Source organism: Scyliorhinus canicula, chromosome 12 (assembly GCF_902713615.1).
Source record: "Scyliorhinus canicula chromosome 12, sScyCan1.1, whole genome shotgun sequence".
Classification (NCBI taxonomy): Eukaryota; Metazoa; Chordata; class Chondrichthyes; order Carcharhiniformes; family Scyliorhinidae; genus Scyliorhinus; species Scyliorhinus canicula.
This window is the reverse complement of record NC_052157.1, coordinates 141263400-141280258: the sequence shown is the minus strand read 5'-3', so window position 1 is coordinate 141280258 and position 16859 is coordinate 141263400. Positions and strand designations below refer to the sequence as shown.

Sequence of the window (16859 nt, the reverse complement as noted above, 5' to 3'; positions counted from 1 at the left end):
ATCAGAGCCAGGAGTTCCACATGAACTGGTTGCTAATAGGCAAGCTCCCAAAGCTCAGAGACGCTGGCCTCTGATTGGACAATTTGCTTTTTCTGGTTTTCATTCAATTTGCGGCTGTTGCCCCCCCCCCCCCCCCAATTCTGTTTCTTTGAACCTTTAATACAATGGTTTTCTTTACCTGACTATTGCCCTCATTTCATTTTGAGCGCTTCTATTTTTCAGTTATTAAATAAATATTGGCTTTGTGCCAATCTTTGTCACATGGCACTCTGAGCAACCACTGAACTCCAGGAGGCCTCTCGCAAAATCCAGATTGGGAATCCCTGGTATAGGCCAACACAGTTTGTATAAAGTCAGCCCATACTGATCTATGTGGGACCGCTATAATCGGGGCAGCAGGGTAGCATGGTGGTTAGCATAAATGCTTCACAGCTCCAGGGTCCCAGGTTCGATTCCCGGCTGGGTCACTGTCTGTGTGGAGTCTGCACGTCCTCCCCCTGTGTGCGTGGGTTTCCTCCGGGTGCTCCGGTTTCCTCCCACAGTCCAAAGATGTGCGGGTTAGATGGATTGGCCATGCTAAATTGCCCGTAGTGTCCTAATAAAAGTAAGGTTAAGGGGGGGTGTTGTTGGGTTACGGGTATAGGGTGGATACGTGGGTTTGAGTAGGGTGATCATGGCTCGGCACAACATTGAGGGCCGAAGGGCCTGTTCTGTGCTGTACTGTTCTATGTTCTATCCTCACTCTTCCAATGAAACCTGTTGTGCGTGTTTTAGCTTTGATGACCCCTTCCCATTACTGCCGAGCTGACCCACTCAACCCCAAAGCTCACACTTGAATAATGACCACAGGAGGCGCAGGAGGGAGAGACTTCAGAAGGGGGAGAGGGAGAAAGTTGGCAAGGCATTAAAATCTGACCTTTGAACTAGCTGTGCATTCAATTTCAACTCATATTACTCTCACAAAGAATATGGGGATAGCGCAGGAAAGTGGTGTTGAGGTAGATGATCCATCATGATCGAATTGAATGGTGGAACAGGCTCAATGGGCCAAATAGCTGCCTCCTATGTTACTAAGATGCACTAATGGGCACCTTGGGATGCTTTACTAGTTTGAAGACGCTACTGGCAGAACTTTCAGAAAAAGTGCCAAAGATTCTGACTAAGAACAGCCAGACCTTTTCTCCAGGTCTTCTGCCACTTTATCGGGCAGCATGGTGGCACAGTGGCTAGCACTGCTGCCTCGCAGCACCAGCGACCTGGGTTCAAACCCGGCCTTGGATCACTGTGTGGAGTTTGTACATTCTCTTCGTGTCTGCGTGGGTTTCCTCCGGGTGCTCCAGTTTCCTCCCAGGTCCAAATATGTGCAGGTTAGATGGATTGGCCCATGCTCAATTGCCCCTTAGTGTCCAAAGATGTGCCGGTTAGATGGGGTTACGGGGATAGGGAGGGGGAGCGGACATGGGTGGGTTGTTCTGTCAGACATTCGGTGCAGACCTGATGGGCCGAATGGCCTCCTTCTGCACTGTAGGAATTCCAAAAGCAGAGTTGGGGAAGGATTCTTCTGCACTGTCACTCAGGATGATCTTCATAGAACCAGCAAGTCCGGTTCGACAGGGATTAGCTTGCCCTGCTTCACAAAGGGTGCCCCAATCTCAAAGTGAAAGTAAAGGTTCCGCCATCACTATTGCCGGCATCGGAGGTTCAGTGACCCCGGCCCACTATTCACCTCCACCATCACCAGCGTTTGGGCTTTACTGACCCCACCCCACTCCTCACCACTGCCATCACTGGCATTGGGGCCTCACTGACCCCACCCCACTCCTCACCACTGCCATCACTGGCATTGGGGCCTCACTGACCCCACCCCGCCCCTCACCTCTACCATCACCGGCATTGGGGCTTCAGTGCTTACCCACTCAACCACCATCACCGTCATTGGAGTTTACATTGCTGGTATCCCCACATAGTGTGAATTACCCTTCCCTCCCTCAATGGAGTTCCCTGGAGGCTAGGCCCCTGAACCTGCCACCTGGTAGTGCCAACATGGCTATGCCAAGGTTGACACTGCCACAATCGCACTGCCAGGCATGTCCCTGACCACCCGGGGGCTAAGCTCACCTCTGAGCCCCGGCGTGGTCACCATGACTGGTTTCAGTTTTAGGAAACCAGTAGTGATTCCCGCCGACGTGACAACGTGCCGGCGGGGTGGAACACCTGACACCCCCAGAAGCAACCTCATTTCGCCGTTTAAGCTTATTTAAATTTAGGATAATCAGGTAACCAGTGGTTACATCAGTAGGGAGGACTCTGGAACATCGGGTTGTGAGTTCTTGCCAGGGCAATTTTTGTTTTTGGCCTCTCGAGGGAGTTAGCGGCCATGACAGGATTTCTGTCCATGTCGAAAGGGCCTGGAAATTTCCCCCCCCCCCCCCATATAAATGGCAGTTTCTGCCATTCCAGCCAAACACCTGCTCGTGGAGGATTTCTTGAAAGCGGGATAAGTGTGCATATCTAAATTTTTCATTTAGGGTAGCAGAGCAAAATACCATGGATGCAATATTTTGATGTCCTGATTAAAATCTCTCGCCCTGGAACATCAATTTTGTTTCTCTCCACAGACGCTGCCTGACCTGCTTAGTTGTTACAGAACTTTTGTCTTTATTTTAGAGATTGCCACTTGGTTATGTTCCAGAATCATAGAGACTTATTGGATTCATGATCCAGAGGCTTGGTATTAATCCAGCGAATGTGAGAAACGTAGGAACAGGAATGGGCCATTCACGCATCGAGCCACCTCGCTCATTCGATTAGACCATGACTATCATTTACCTCAATGTCACTTCCCTGCATTATCTCCATATCCCTTGATGTCATTGGACTGCAGAATTATATTGATATCTGTTTTGAACATGCTCAATGATTGACCTTCCGCAGACCTCTGGGGTGGAGAATTCCAACGATTCACCGCCCCTGAGTGAAGAAATTCCTTTGGCGGGCTGGTGGCACAGTGGTTAGCACTGCTCCCTCGCAGCGCCAGGGACCCGGGTTCGATCCTGACCTTGGGTGACTGTCTGTGTGGAGTTTGCCCGTTCTCCCCGTGTCTATATGGGTTTTCTCCGGTGCTCCGGTTTCCTCCGACAGTCCAAAGATGCGCAGGTTAGGTGGATTGGCCCTGCTAAATTGCCCAAAGATGTGCAAGTCAGTTTACGGGATTACGGGTATAGGACGGAGTGGCTCGGTGCCGACTCCGTGGGACGATTGGCCTCCTTCTGCGCCCTAGGAATTTTATGAACTCTTTGAGCAGGAATCACTGCCAACAGGAAGTAAAACTGTACACAATAATCCAGGTGCAGTCTCAACACCGCCCTATACAATTGTAACGAGACATCTTTACTCCTGTACTCAAAAACCCTTGCAATGAAAACCAATTTACCATTTATCTTCCTTATGGTTTGTTGCTCCTGCATGCTAGCTTTTAGTGGCTCATGAACAAGGACTCCCAGGTCCCTTTGGACATCAATATTCCCCAAGCTTTTACCATTTGAATGAAATGAAATGAAATGAAAATGAAATGAAAATCGCTTATTGTCACGAGTAGGCTTCAATGAAGTTACTGTGAAAAGCCCCTAGTCGCCACATTCCGGCGCCTGTCCGGGGAGGCTGGTACGGGAATCGAACCGTGCTGCTGGCCTGCTTGGTCTGCTTTAAAAGCCAGCGATTTAGCAGAGTGACTTTTAAAGCAGAAGAAATTTAAGAAATACTCTGGGCTGGGTTCTCCATTTCTGAGGCTGGGTGTGGAGGATCTGTGGCGTTTAACATTGCAAAAATTGGCCCCGACCTACCAGATAGTGCCCACCTGGCCATCACCCTGGCCATCCCCCACCAGTCCCCCCAGCCCATGCAGAAGCACAACCCCCCCCCCCCCCCCCCCACCCCCACCCTAGCCAGCAGCACGGCTCCCACCCAACAGTGGCAGCGCTGGGCACAGCCTGCAGCCGCCACGCCAGGTTCCCGACTACTGATACCACACGTCAATCACACGGTCGGGAATTCGGATCATCGGGGGCAGAGCATTGGGGGAATGCTGAGGTGATGTGCTGAGGCCATCCCAACAGCATGCGGCGTCGTCGTAATGATGCTGTTTCAGAGGGGGCGGAGTATATAAAACCTGCGTCAAACAGGCACCGCCCCCGATTTCGGGGTCAAAAGGGATTCTCCACCTGATCACCGATTACAAAATCAGTTTTGGGAAACCGAGATCCCGCCTATTGTGTTGGTATTTTTCCTATCAAAGTGGATAACTTCAAACATATTCACCTTATATATTCATCTGCCATGTTCTTGCCCATTCACTTAGCTTGTCCAAGTCCACTCGTTGCCTCCTCGCATCCTCCTCATAATTTACAATCCCAGCTAATTTTGTGTCATCAGCAAATCTGGAAATATTATAACTGGTCACCACATCCAGCTTATTTATTTCGATTGTGTACAGCTGTAGGCCAAGCACTGATCCTTGTGGTACCCCCACCAGTAACAGCCTGCCATCCTGAGAATGACCCATTTATTCCTCCTCTGCTTTCTGTTTGCTAACCAATTCTTAATCCATATGAGTATATTACAGCCCCCCAATCCCATGTGCCATAAGTTTGTTTACTGATCACCTCTATGGGACCTTATCAAAAGCATCCAAATACACCACATTCACTGGTTCTCCTTTAGCTACTCTACAAGTAATATCCTCAAAAACTCTAATAGGTTTTCATACATCATTTACCTTTCATAAATCATGTTGACTCTGCCCAAACATATTATTATTTTCTAAGTGTCCACTTATTACATCCTTTACAATAGGTTCGCACATTTTATCTAACATGGACGTCAAACTATCAGGTCTGTGGTTCTCCATTCGCAGAATACTAGAATCCCTACAGTGCAGAAGCAGGCCACTGGCCCTCTGAAAGAGCCCACTCCCCCTCCCCCTCCCTGTAACCTCATAACCCCACCTGGTCTTTGGATACTAAGGGACAAGTTATCATGGCCAATCCACCTCACCTGCAAATCTTTGGACTGTGGGAGGAAACCAGAGCACCCGGAGGAAACACATGCAGACATGGGGAGAATGTTCAAACTCCACTCACACCGTGATCCAAGGTTGGAATTGAACCCGGGTCCCTGGTGCTGTGAGCTAGCAGTGCTTGCCCCTATGCTGCCCACTACCTCTCCCATCCTCATTAAATAGTGGGCTACTTTCCAGCCTACAGGAACCTTTGCAGAATCGATGCAATTTTGAAGGATAACCACCAATACGTCCACTATCTCCATAACCATCTCCTTCAACACTCTGGGATGTAGCTCATCTGGTCCAGGGGATTTGTCATCCTTCAATCCAGTTAACTTTTCAAGTACTACCTCGTTACTAATATTAATTTCTTTCAGTACCTCAGTTTCACAAGAAGCTTTTTCGTATCTTCTTCTATCGAGACTGACACAAAGTAATTGTTTCCCCATTTCCCCATTCTCCACTAGAATCTTTCCTGTCCCCACCTGTATTGGGGCTACATTTGTCCCAGATAATCTTTTCCTTTTCAAATGCCTAAAGAAGCTTTTACCTTCGTGTCACTCGTGAGCTTGCATTCAAATTGTCCTTGGTTACTTTCTTGGTCATCCTTTGCTGGATTCTAAATTCCCCCCAGTCCTTGGGTTTACCATGTTCGATGACATCCTTATAAGCCTCTTCCTTTGATCCGAAATCTTGCTTGGAGCTCAAACCCCTCCATGTCTCCCACAGAGTGCCCACGTCCATACACACACGAATTTCCATCAGCAGCCACTGCATAGTGATCATGAACTGGGCTCCTGGATTATTCCCCTCCTCTCATGTGCGAATGCTACTGGAAAATCTTAAATGAGCTCATTCTTAAAAACTGATGTGGTTGCAAGATAGCACCCTCTTTTTCTGGGCCTCATGTGCATTCCCCAAAATTTATTGTTCCTGTGGATTTAGCTTTTTGTAAACTGAATTTAATAACGTCATCTTAATTTAAATCAACTCGGTATTGTTCTTGGGCAAAAAATCCTCATGTTTCAGGCACACTGCAAAATTGGACAGTTAGGGCCTGGATGTTACCTGATTGACATGAGAGAAATATTTGACCTCCGTATATAATAGCTTGGTAACACCTTGGGCCAGATTCTCCGATTCTGAGGCAAAGTGCGGAGGATCTGTGCCGTTTTATGTTGAAAAGAATCGGCGGCGGCCCCTCACCAATGCTGCGACCGGTGACGGGCTAGCAGCCGCGCCATGTAAAACTCCCGGCCTCCACGAAATGAACGGCCGGAGTATGGCCAGGTCTGTGACCGCGCATGCGCACGGCAACAACCTGCAGCGGTGCGCGGACCCGACCTGCAAGATAGTGCCCCTTCCCCCCCCCCCCCCCCCCCCCCCCCGGGCCCCACCCTCGCCAACACCTGGCCACCCACTACCAGTCCCCCCAGCCCTCGCGGAAGCCAGCTGCACAGCCCCCACTCAATTGTGGCGGCGCGGGACGCAGTCCGCAGCCACCACGTTGGGTTCCCTCACGGCTGAGACCAGAGGTGAACCGCACCATCGTGAACTCGGCCCATCGGGGGCAGAGCATCGGTTGAGGGCCTTCAGATGGCACGCTGTCCCAACGACGTGCGGCACGATGATACCGTTTCAGCGGGGGTGGAGCATACGAAACCTGCGTCAAACAGGCGGCGCCCCTGATTTTGGCATCAAAAGGGGTTCTCCGCCCGATTGCCGATTAAAATCGGCATCGGGGAACGGAGAATCTCGCCTGTGAAGTATTGTTATGCTGATCTAACATCATCGGTGTTGTAATTCTGTCCCATTAATATTTGTTTGCTCCTCTCTTCTCAGAGGGTGAACGATGACTTAATTGATGAAATCTGCACCTATGACCCTGTTAATACTTCTCACGTAGACACCTACCATTTGGCTCGCTACTTTAGAGGTAAGATGTGCTGTGTTTATAGAGCATGAAGCATGATCAGCACACACACCATGGAATAGAATTATAGTCTTAGACTCACTTCCATAAATATTACATGGACAAATTCAGCAAGGCTCTGCTCCCAGTGGAGAGCCTCATTAAATGAGAGAGCGAATACGGGACTGTACCTCCACAGCTCCAAATCTTCATTCCCACCTTGCTCCACTCCATTGCACGAGTGCAACCTTATTGAGTTTTTACAACTATGCTTACTGATTTACTGCACATCAGGGCTAAATTCGCCATGAAAAGTACTCTGAATGTTTTGACAATGTAATATAACAGTATACAATGCAAGTACTTCCTTTTATAGTCTATAGCCCATTTAGGGTGGTGAGCGTGGCAGCTCTGTGAGGCTGTGAGTTTGACTGACGAAATAAAGCTTAACATCAGGATGGAACTGAAGAATTTTGTTTCAATTTCAAGGAAAATTATTTTGCACAATTTCTGAGTACAAACTATTATTTGCCCAATTCTGGGTTTTTTTTTGTACCTTCGTATTCATTGTTGTGGCAGCCTTGCGACATAAAATAATTGTTCAATTCATCTTACAGTTTGAGATTAGTTTCACTGTGTCAAGAGCGTTCTGCTGGATATCTCACCATTCATAATCAATAGCCTATTGCTTCCTTTTTTGAATATATATGTTGCCAGTATTTTTCCAGTACAGAATTTTTCAGTGCAAAATAACTGAGAATCTTTCTCCTCTCAAAGTAAAATTTAGATCAATACGAAACTCTTTTCAGCTAATAACATGTCATTTCATACCTATGACGTAAGGGTGAAGAATTAATGTGAGTGCTTAGTATGTTTTGCACTGCAATGGAATCTCCATCTCGGTTCATTAATTAGGAATCTTTACATTGGCACTTAAAGACTGAGTTAAAAATCCTGCTTCAGAGAATGCCTTGAAGGTACCATCTCCCTGCTTTTGGGAGCTGGGTTCAGTAGTACAGTGGGATCCGTGGTATTGTACTGAGGTTTTTGCGGAATTTTCCATTCTGGAGACTGAGGGCAGTAATGGCCAGGAAGGTTGACATGATTGCTGCTAGATGGCGGGCCGTGGGACTTTTACTTTTCAGTTTTCTAATTAAGCATGAATGAGGAGACCTTTGAATCCCATGGTAGGGTGTCGGGCAGGTTTTTGTCGCTCTGCCATTACCACATAGGACTGAAGGTCCTTGCTCCATATTTAAACACCACACGCCCAATCATTCACTCACTGCAGGCCAGATATGTTAGAACCATAGAATTTACAGTGCTGCATGGCCCTTGGAAAGAGCACCCTACTGAGCCCATGCCTCCACCCTATCCCTCTAACCCAGTAACCCCATCTAACCTTTTTGGGCACTAAGGGGCAATTTAGCATGGCCAATCCACCGAACACGCACATCTTTGGACTGTGGGAGGAAACCGGAGCACCCGGAGGAAACCCACACAGACCCGGGGAGAAAGTGCAGACTTCGCACAGACAGTCATCCGAGGCCAGAATTGAACCTGGGACACTGGAGCTGTGAGGCAGCCGTGCTAACCACTGTACCACCATGCCGCTGCATGCTGTGTTATTTCATTCTGGTTCTTAACGTTGTCCAAAAGAACCAAATCCTCCGCTCCATGGTTCAATGAGATTTCCCTGGGGATTCTCCTCCAGGCCTTCCAGGAAAGGCAGAAGGTCATCTTCCCTCGGGGTGGGAGTAGGATATCCCCCAACTGACCACGCAGGCCTAGGAGGAGATCGTCAGGGACATCACCGCTGGTGGCAAACAAAAAAGGACCTTCCTGCAATGCATGAATAGAATGAATGAGTTGATGTGGGTGGGCCACCAGCATAGGTGAAACGTCTACTCCCTCCAAACTCACACTCTCAATAGGGCATCAGGCAGTCTAAGCGTTAGACTCCACAGGGATGTTAGATGCTACCAGCAAATGGGAATATCTTCCAGCCACTTTAAGCTCTTCAGGGGTGGAAGTAACTTGGGTTTCTGACTGGTATGATTGTACCACAAGCCCCCCACCACTCCTAGCCATTTAACTTCATGGATCCCTTTGCACGACTTAGATACTTACAGCTACTACCAATACTCTGGAATAAGGGAAATATGTTCAAACATAGTTTCTACACTGCAAAGGACAACTTGACAATAGAGCACATTGTATCTGTAGCAAGAGGATCTTAGCTTTTCATTACAAAAGCTAAGCCTTCGTGACATAATTATATAAAAGTTTCCAAACTACACGGTAGCGAATACTCGGATCAGCCTTGTATTTTTCCCCTGTAAAGATCCTGAAGTAGCTGCCAAGTCTCATTTAAAATATAAGGAGTCCTAAATTTGACTAGTTATAATTTACTGCCTGGAAGGCAATTTCTTTGATCAGTAACCACTCTTTTTGAACTTGTTGTTTCTGTATTCCGTGATTGTCGATCCATTGCCCCAAGGTACGTTTGAACAAAATATAGGAGTCTCGACAGGACAGGCATCAAAAGGACTGGACAGGTTGATGCAGCCAATAATCCGCAAATAACAGTGCTGGCTCACTCCCTGAATCTTTGGAAACCAAAGTGGTTCACAACAAGCCATCTGCTGTCAGAGAAGACTAACGGGAAAAGCCCACAATCCCTCACTGTGTTGGGAATGTTCTGATTTACAACTGCTCAGCTTCAAAAAGGTGGCACTGCACTTTTGAAAATATTACTTATCAATCTTATGAACACAGCAATCAGTCAACCATTGAAGTCTCTGGGCTCAGGTACTGTTGGTGCTGGAAGTTGTTAAAGCATCACTGTAAGCTATAATGAATGAGTTTAGTGCTTGTTCATAATTCAATTGACAAGATGAAAGCACACATAAGAAATGTGCTGCATTTCAAGTTCCAACTGTACAAGATGTGTGGAAGTGCCTATTATTTGCTGAAAGAACTTAATAAATCCATCACATTCTGCCTGAACTAATCCTCACATAAGATCAGTTAATTGATCCGTTTTTATAGCAGTCGTTAGGCCTGAAAGATGTGAAATATCGATACAGAAATTGAGAGGAACTGTCACCCCACACAATAAAACATAATTAACTACAGCCAAGTGACTTAAGTTCTGCCTGACAATTCAGTCCTTTAATCACAGTTTAATGGGTTAACCATTCAATTTCTTAACCAAACTGAAGGATTACCTCTATCCAGCTGCCCACTCAGTGTTTCTACATTCCCATTTCCTTAGCCACTTTATACCCGTATGTCGTACTGGAGCGTACCGACTTATTTTCACCTCTGAATGTTCTTGCACAAAGGGTGTCCTTACACGGTGCCCTGCAGTACACCCCCCAGAGGGTCTCCTGCTCTGTGGTGGTCTGCTATGCCCTCCACAATCTGGCACAGCAGGGGGACGCCATGCTGGAGGAGGAGGTGGAGGAAGCAAAGCAAGTGGGACCGGAGGACGACCGTGAGGAAGAGCTGGAAGATAGAGGACAGACTGCAGTGAGGGTCCGACATGCCAGGAGGACCAGGGAGCCCCTCATCGTCTCCATATTCTCCTATGACAAGGCTGTGTCCGTCAGCTCAATAGCGCTCCCCATTCCCCCATCACCCCTCCCTCCCCCAATACCCCTCTTCCATTCCCCCCATTTCCCCTTTCCTTTCATTTCAGCCCTATGCCCTCCCACCATCACACCGCCCACTTCCCAATCACCCTGACCCCCCTCCAAGGGTCCGTGTAACATCACTCCAGAGCGATGGCCCTGTGGTGGCACTGTCATCCGCTTTATTACACAAAACCTTTCGGCTTGTCATTTTAACATTACTTGTCCCACTCTCATTATTTTTCACTGTGGTCCTGTTTGAATCTGGCCCCTTAGTTTCTCTGCCTATCACTTTTCTTATTCCCCTTTCTGTCTCTTGTTTTTGTCCTTGATTCCCCCTCCTCTGACTTCTTGCACAGATTCCCATCCTTTTTAGTTTAAACCCTCCCCAGCCACTCTAGCAAATACCTCCCTGAGGACATCGGTCTCGGCCCTGCCCAAGTGTAACTCGTCCAGTTTGGACTGGTCCAACCTCCCCCAGAAACTGTCCCAATGCCCCAGGAATCTCACACCTTCCCCCTCACACCATCTCTGCAGTCACGTATTCATTCGATATATCCTGTTATTTCTACTCTTTTTCTTTTATAAATGTTTTTTATTGAGTTTTCTTGTTTTATATTGAACAAATGACAAATTATTAGAGAGAGAGAAAAAAAAACACGCAAAAATTAACATATATATTTACAGGTAAGCATCTTCGTAATAACAACTGTGGCCGTCCCCCCTTTAGCCGGCATACATATTTTACATTCCCCAATATGGCCGAGGCACATGTTTATAGGCATTTATTTACAGTTTGGTTTTGGGCCTTAGCTAGCCATCAAACCTCCATAACGAACCCGTAGCCCCCCCCCCGGCTACCTTCCCCCGATTCCCGACCATTTTCCCCTGATTCTTGGCCACCCGACTATTCTTCCTCTTGTACGTTGGCCACAAACAGGTCCCGGAACAATTGCATGAATGGCTCCCATTCTGTGGAAGCCGTCGTCCGACCCTCGGATGGCAAATTTGGTTTTCTCCATTTGGAGAGATTCCAAGAGGTCGGACAGCCAGTCTGCAGCTCTGGGCGGTGCTGCTGACTGCCAGCCAAACAGGATTCTACGGTGGGCGATCACGGAGGCAAAGGCAAGGGCGTCCGCCCTCCTCCCCAGGAATAGATCTGGCTGGTCTGAAACCCCGAAGACCGCCACTATCGGGCATGGCTCCACCCTCACCCCCACCACTTTGGACATAGCCTCGAAGAAGGCTGTCCAGTATTCCACAAGTCTGGGGCAAGACCAGAACATGTGGGCGTGGTTGGCCGGGCCTCTTTGGCACCGTTCACATCTGTCCTCCACCTCCAGGAAGAACCTGCTCATACGGTTTCTTGTTAAGTGGGCTCTATGTACCACTTTTAGTTGCGTCAGGCTGAGCCTTGCGCACGTGGAGGTGGAGTTGACCCTATGTAGTGCTTCGCTCCAGAGTCCCCACCCTATCTCAGTCCCCAGGTCGTCCTCCCACTTCCTTCTTGTTGCGTCCAATACGGTGTCGTCCCTTTCTACCAGTCGGTCATACAAGTTGCTACAGTTCCCTTTCTCTAGGATACTTGCGTCCAGTAGGTCTTCCAGTCGTGTCTGTCGTGGCGGTTGTGGGTACGTCCTGGTCTCCTTTCGTAGGAAGTTTTTGAGCTGGAGGTACCGTAGCTCGTTCCCCCCAGCTAGCTGAAATTTCTATGTCAGTTCGTCCAGTGTTGCGATCCTGTCGTCCGTGTATAGGTCCCTGACTGTCAGTGTCCCCCCGTCCTGCCTCCACCTTTTGAAGGTGGTGTCAGTCAGTGCTTGTGTGAACCTATGGTTGTTGCAGATGGGAGCCTTGTCCAACATTTTGGTCAGGCCAAATTGCTGCCGCAGTTGGTTCCAGGATTGGAGGGTGGCTGTCACCACTGGGCTCTGTTATTTCTACTCTAACGAGCACGTGGCACTGGTAGTAATCCTGAGATCACTACCTTTGAGGTCCGACTTCTGAACTTTCTTCCTAATTCCCGATATTCTGTTTTTAGGACCTCGTCCCTTTTTTACCTATGTCGTTTGTGCCAATGTGCACCACGTCCACTGGCTGTTCACCCTCCCCCTCCAGAGTGTCCTGTAACCGCTCCGAGATATCCTTGACCCGAGCACCAGGGAGGCAACATACCATCCTGGAGTCTCGTTTGCAGCCACAGAAATGCCTATCTGCAATTGAATCCTCTATAACTATTGCATTCCCACAAGTTTTACTCCTTCCCTTTGCAGCAGAACCACCCATGGTGCAACAACCTAGCTGTTGCTGCTTTCCCGTGAGGGGTCATTCCCCTCAACAGCACCCAAAGCGGTATATCTGTTTTTGCAGGGGAATGGCCAGGGGGCGATTCCTGCACTGCTTGCCTAGTGTTCTCGCTCTGCCTGGTGGTCACCCATTCCATGCCTCTCTATGGAGTCTGAACCTGCGATGTGACCACCTCCCTATACGTGCTATCCATGACACTCTCACCCCATGGATGCTCCACAGTGCGCCAGCCGCCACATCAGCTCCGAAACCTGGACTTCCAGGAGTTGTAGCTGGAGACACTTCCTGCACACATGCTGGGCCTAGGCACTGGAAATGTTCCCAGCTTCCCACATGGAGCAAGAGGAGTAAATCATGGCTTTGAGCTCAACAATATCGAGGACTGTAATCCTATGAAAACGATGCTTCAATCCATCTCCTGAATGCTCAGCAGGATCTATGGGGAGAAGAATTTATCATTGACTTGTTATGGGGGAGGTGTTTTCAGAACCCCAAAATGTATCATGGAGTTCAACCAACCCCCACCTTAAATGGATTGTTGCTTTTGAAGCACACGGCTTGTTCCCCAGGTGTAGTATTACAATTATGGACACGTGGTTTTAAAACAAAACAATATTTATTCCATGAACTCAAATTAACCTTTTAAATAAACATTGGATCTCTTAACACCCTACTTCAAAGATAACCCCGAAAATAATACAACACTACCCAATCGTGCAAACATCCAAAAGACTTAATAAATCCTTCAAACAGAAGCACATTAGATTTATATTCAATACTGAGACCTTTTTACAATTCCGATTTCACCAAAGGATTAAGAGATAGTCCTTCATGGCAGAGATCACCAGCAATACAGCTAACAGCCGCACCCAAGTTTTCATTAAACTGTAACTAAAACTCCCAAAAAGCAGACGTGAGCTCAGCTCTCCCCGTGACATCACTTCAGTAATATGATCAGCTCCATTTCTTAAAGGTACATTGCTTAAACATCCAATTCTTAAAGGCACTCTCACATGACAGACTGCTGTGTCAATACTGACTGGGCCACATCCTTCCCAAATGCCAAGGCAATGCAGAATGGAGACTTGACAGGCTTCCAATGAATGCAGGGTTGTGAGTATGTGTACCACTCTGTGAGGACAATGTAAAAATAACTTGCAGCTTTGAGTGCATGCGGCAGTGTAACAGATTATTGCATCCTGATGCCCAAAGGCATATTTGGGCTTAGAAAGCTGAGACTCTGCATTATTCATCAATGAGAGATAGCGTTTAGAGAGATACTGCTGTCTGGATGTTGCTCCTTTCGAGACCGTCAAGCACTAACCGCTGATGAATATTTTTCCTGTTAGCGCCGCCTTGCTAACCTGCCATTATACTGACATGAGTTCTTCCACATGTGCAATGGTGGCCGAGATTTTGCCTCAAGAATCTCCTCAGTCGGGATGGAAAATTTCACAGACCAGTCAAAAGTCCGTTGACTTCAGGCCGGAATTTCCTGTCCCCTGGTCAGCGGGACCAGAAAATCCCAACTGGCACTTCAGCCACTTGAAGGCCACTGACTTGTTAATGCAATGGTTGTAGTTACTTGAGGCGATGTGTTAGTGGCGTACTAATCACATTCCACAGCAGCCACATGTTCCCTAGGTTTCCAAGGATGGTATCATCGTTATGGATGAGGGTGACTTATGCTGATTCCATGATCCTTGTGAGAGTGACAATCGATATGTTGGCCCTGACAATAAAGCGTTTATTGTGTCCTTTTGCATCAAACCTTAAAGAGAACTTCAACCATGAAAACATGTTCTCATCTTATTCCTCTTGAAATCTTGCAACTATGGGATTGGCACTGGCATGTCGGCTGCATCGTACCCAAGCAATGGCATTCTCCTTTGGTTGTTATGTATGCTCAACCTCTTCAGATTCTTCCCACTCAATGTCCTCCCTGTCCATGGAGAAGTCTAGCTCCTCTATGTTTCCCTCTGCAACACATTCCTCCTTTGTAGTGCTAGGTTGTGCAGGATGCAGCAAACAGTGATGCCGGACAATCTCCGTCGTGAGTATTGGAGAGCCCTGCCTGACCAGGCCAAACATCGGAAACGGATATTTAAGAGGCAAATAGTCTGCTCTATTGAGGATCTTGTGACTGGTTAGGACTCCTTCAGGGGGGCAGGTACCGGAGGTTATTGTCTCTTTGGATGCGGAGAAGGCCTTCGATTGGATGGAGTCGAGGTATTTATTCAAAATTTTGGGTGGGTTTGTGTTTGGCCCGAAGTTCGTGGCGTGGGTGCGTCTGTTGTATGTAGCCCAGGTGGCAAGTGAATGTACAAATGAGATGAGTTGACAGAGTTTTGGACTGCATAATGGAATGAGACGATAGGGTGTCCGTTGACGCCGTTTTTGTTCACGCTAGCGATAGAGCCGTTGGCGATGGCCCCCAGGGGGGTCTGTGGAGTGACAGGGAATTGTGAGGGGGAGTAGGGAACACTGGGTGCCGTTGTACAACCTGTTGTTTCTGTCAAACTTAATGAATCTCGCCTGAATGCACAACATTAGTAAAGGTGCCCAGCTCGTTCATCGTGCATTAGACCCTCAAGTCCAGCATTCGGTTGAGCCATGCTCTCCATGGTTTGAGGAGGAAATTTATAAGGTGCCCCTTCAATCGGCTGAAAATTGCTGTGCTGAGGTCCCGCATGTCCAGACACTCCTCCCCAATTGTCTTTTGTCCAGCCTGTTTGTAAAATGGCGTCATGTGGAAATGATGATGCTGACTTTTGCCTGTTAGACCAGCTTCCAACTTCCTAAACCCACCATGATCCTCCCATCCTCCTCCATAATCACCACATCCTAACTCCCATTCCCACTTTCACTAACCAACCTCTCTATTACCCTTGACCCAATCATATTCCTGACTCCCCCAAACCCTTTAGTTTTGGTATCCCTATGCCATTTGTCGACCTGACACCGCCTCCTCCTGAGGCCACATGCATCCTTACTTTTTGGACCCCCCCCCCAACCCAGCAAATATGAGACCATCCGATACAACCTCATGACTTTTCAGCTGCCAACCTGTAGGATCCAGATGCTTCCCCTGAACATTCTTGTGCCTTTTACCTCACAACACCATGACTCAAACTCCAGGACCATATGTCGAGGTGAGTGACCACATCCTGCAAACCATATTGTGCTCAGCTGTCACTGCCCAGGGAGGCCTTCCTCTTCCCAGACCAAAACCAAGACATGCATACAATGCAGAGCCACCTAATACGGTCAATCCAGCCCGAGGTAGGTCTCTTCAATATGCCCCCGACAGAATGTGTGGCCTCAGTCCCAGGACGGTCTCTCTTCAATATGCCCCCGACAGAGTGCGAGGCCTCAGCCCAGGATGGTCTCTTCAATATGCTCCCGACATCATAGCCTCAACCGCAGGACAGTCTCTTCAATATTCTCCTGACAGTATGGCCTCAGCTCCAGGACAGACTCAAACTCTTCCTTGGACAGTCTTACAACTCTTGCCCCAGGGATGTTTTTCACAACTCCACTCTCTTTGACCATTCCCTAGCCCTGCCTACATCACCCCCTTCCCTCTTCTGTTCCCCTCCTCCTCCTGCTTCTTCTCCCCCACTCCCTTCTTGTGCTCCACGCCTGTCTCCCCAACTGTCAGTCTTGCCTCCATCTCATCCTTCCCCACAGTCTTGGCACAGGTTGTGCTACGAGAACCAGATTTCTCACAGCAATGTAATAAAGCAAGGCAAAAGCAATGTCTCCTGACCTCCATGTCATCGATGGCTGAAGCCCACCAAGTGTGTGCCACTTATATAAAGTTGTAAAACAGACTACAGGGTATTTAATTTGGATGGGGGAATGTAAATCTGACAAGTCGACCCTGTGATGAACATTCATTAGATGCTAATGAATGCAGATTTAGTTCCCAGCATAGCTCAGTGTGGAA

The 16859-nt window shown here is 48.1% G+C and overlaps 1 protein-coding gene across 1 annotated transcript in view; it reads left to right on the top strand.

Annotated features, from left to right (window-relative positions):
• The window catches only part of LOC119975270 (EF-hand calcium-binding domain-containing protein 5-like), a 223194-nt gene that overhangs the window by 194954 nt on the left and 11381 nt on the right, over window positions 1-16859 (top strand). The window contains exon 19 of the mRNA XM_038814978.1: window positions 6902-6995. Within this exon, the coding sequence (XP_038670906.1) occupies window positions 6902-6995 (94 nt within the window). The remainder of the gene's footprint in view (window positions 1-6901; window positions 6996-16859) is intronic.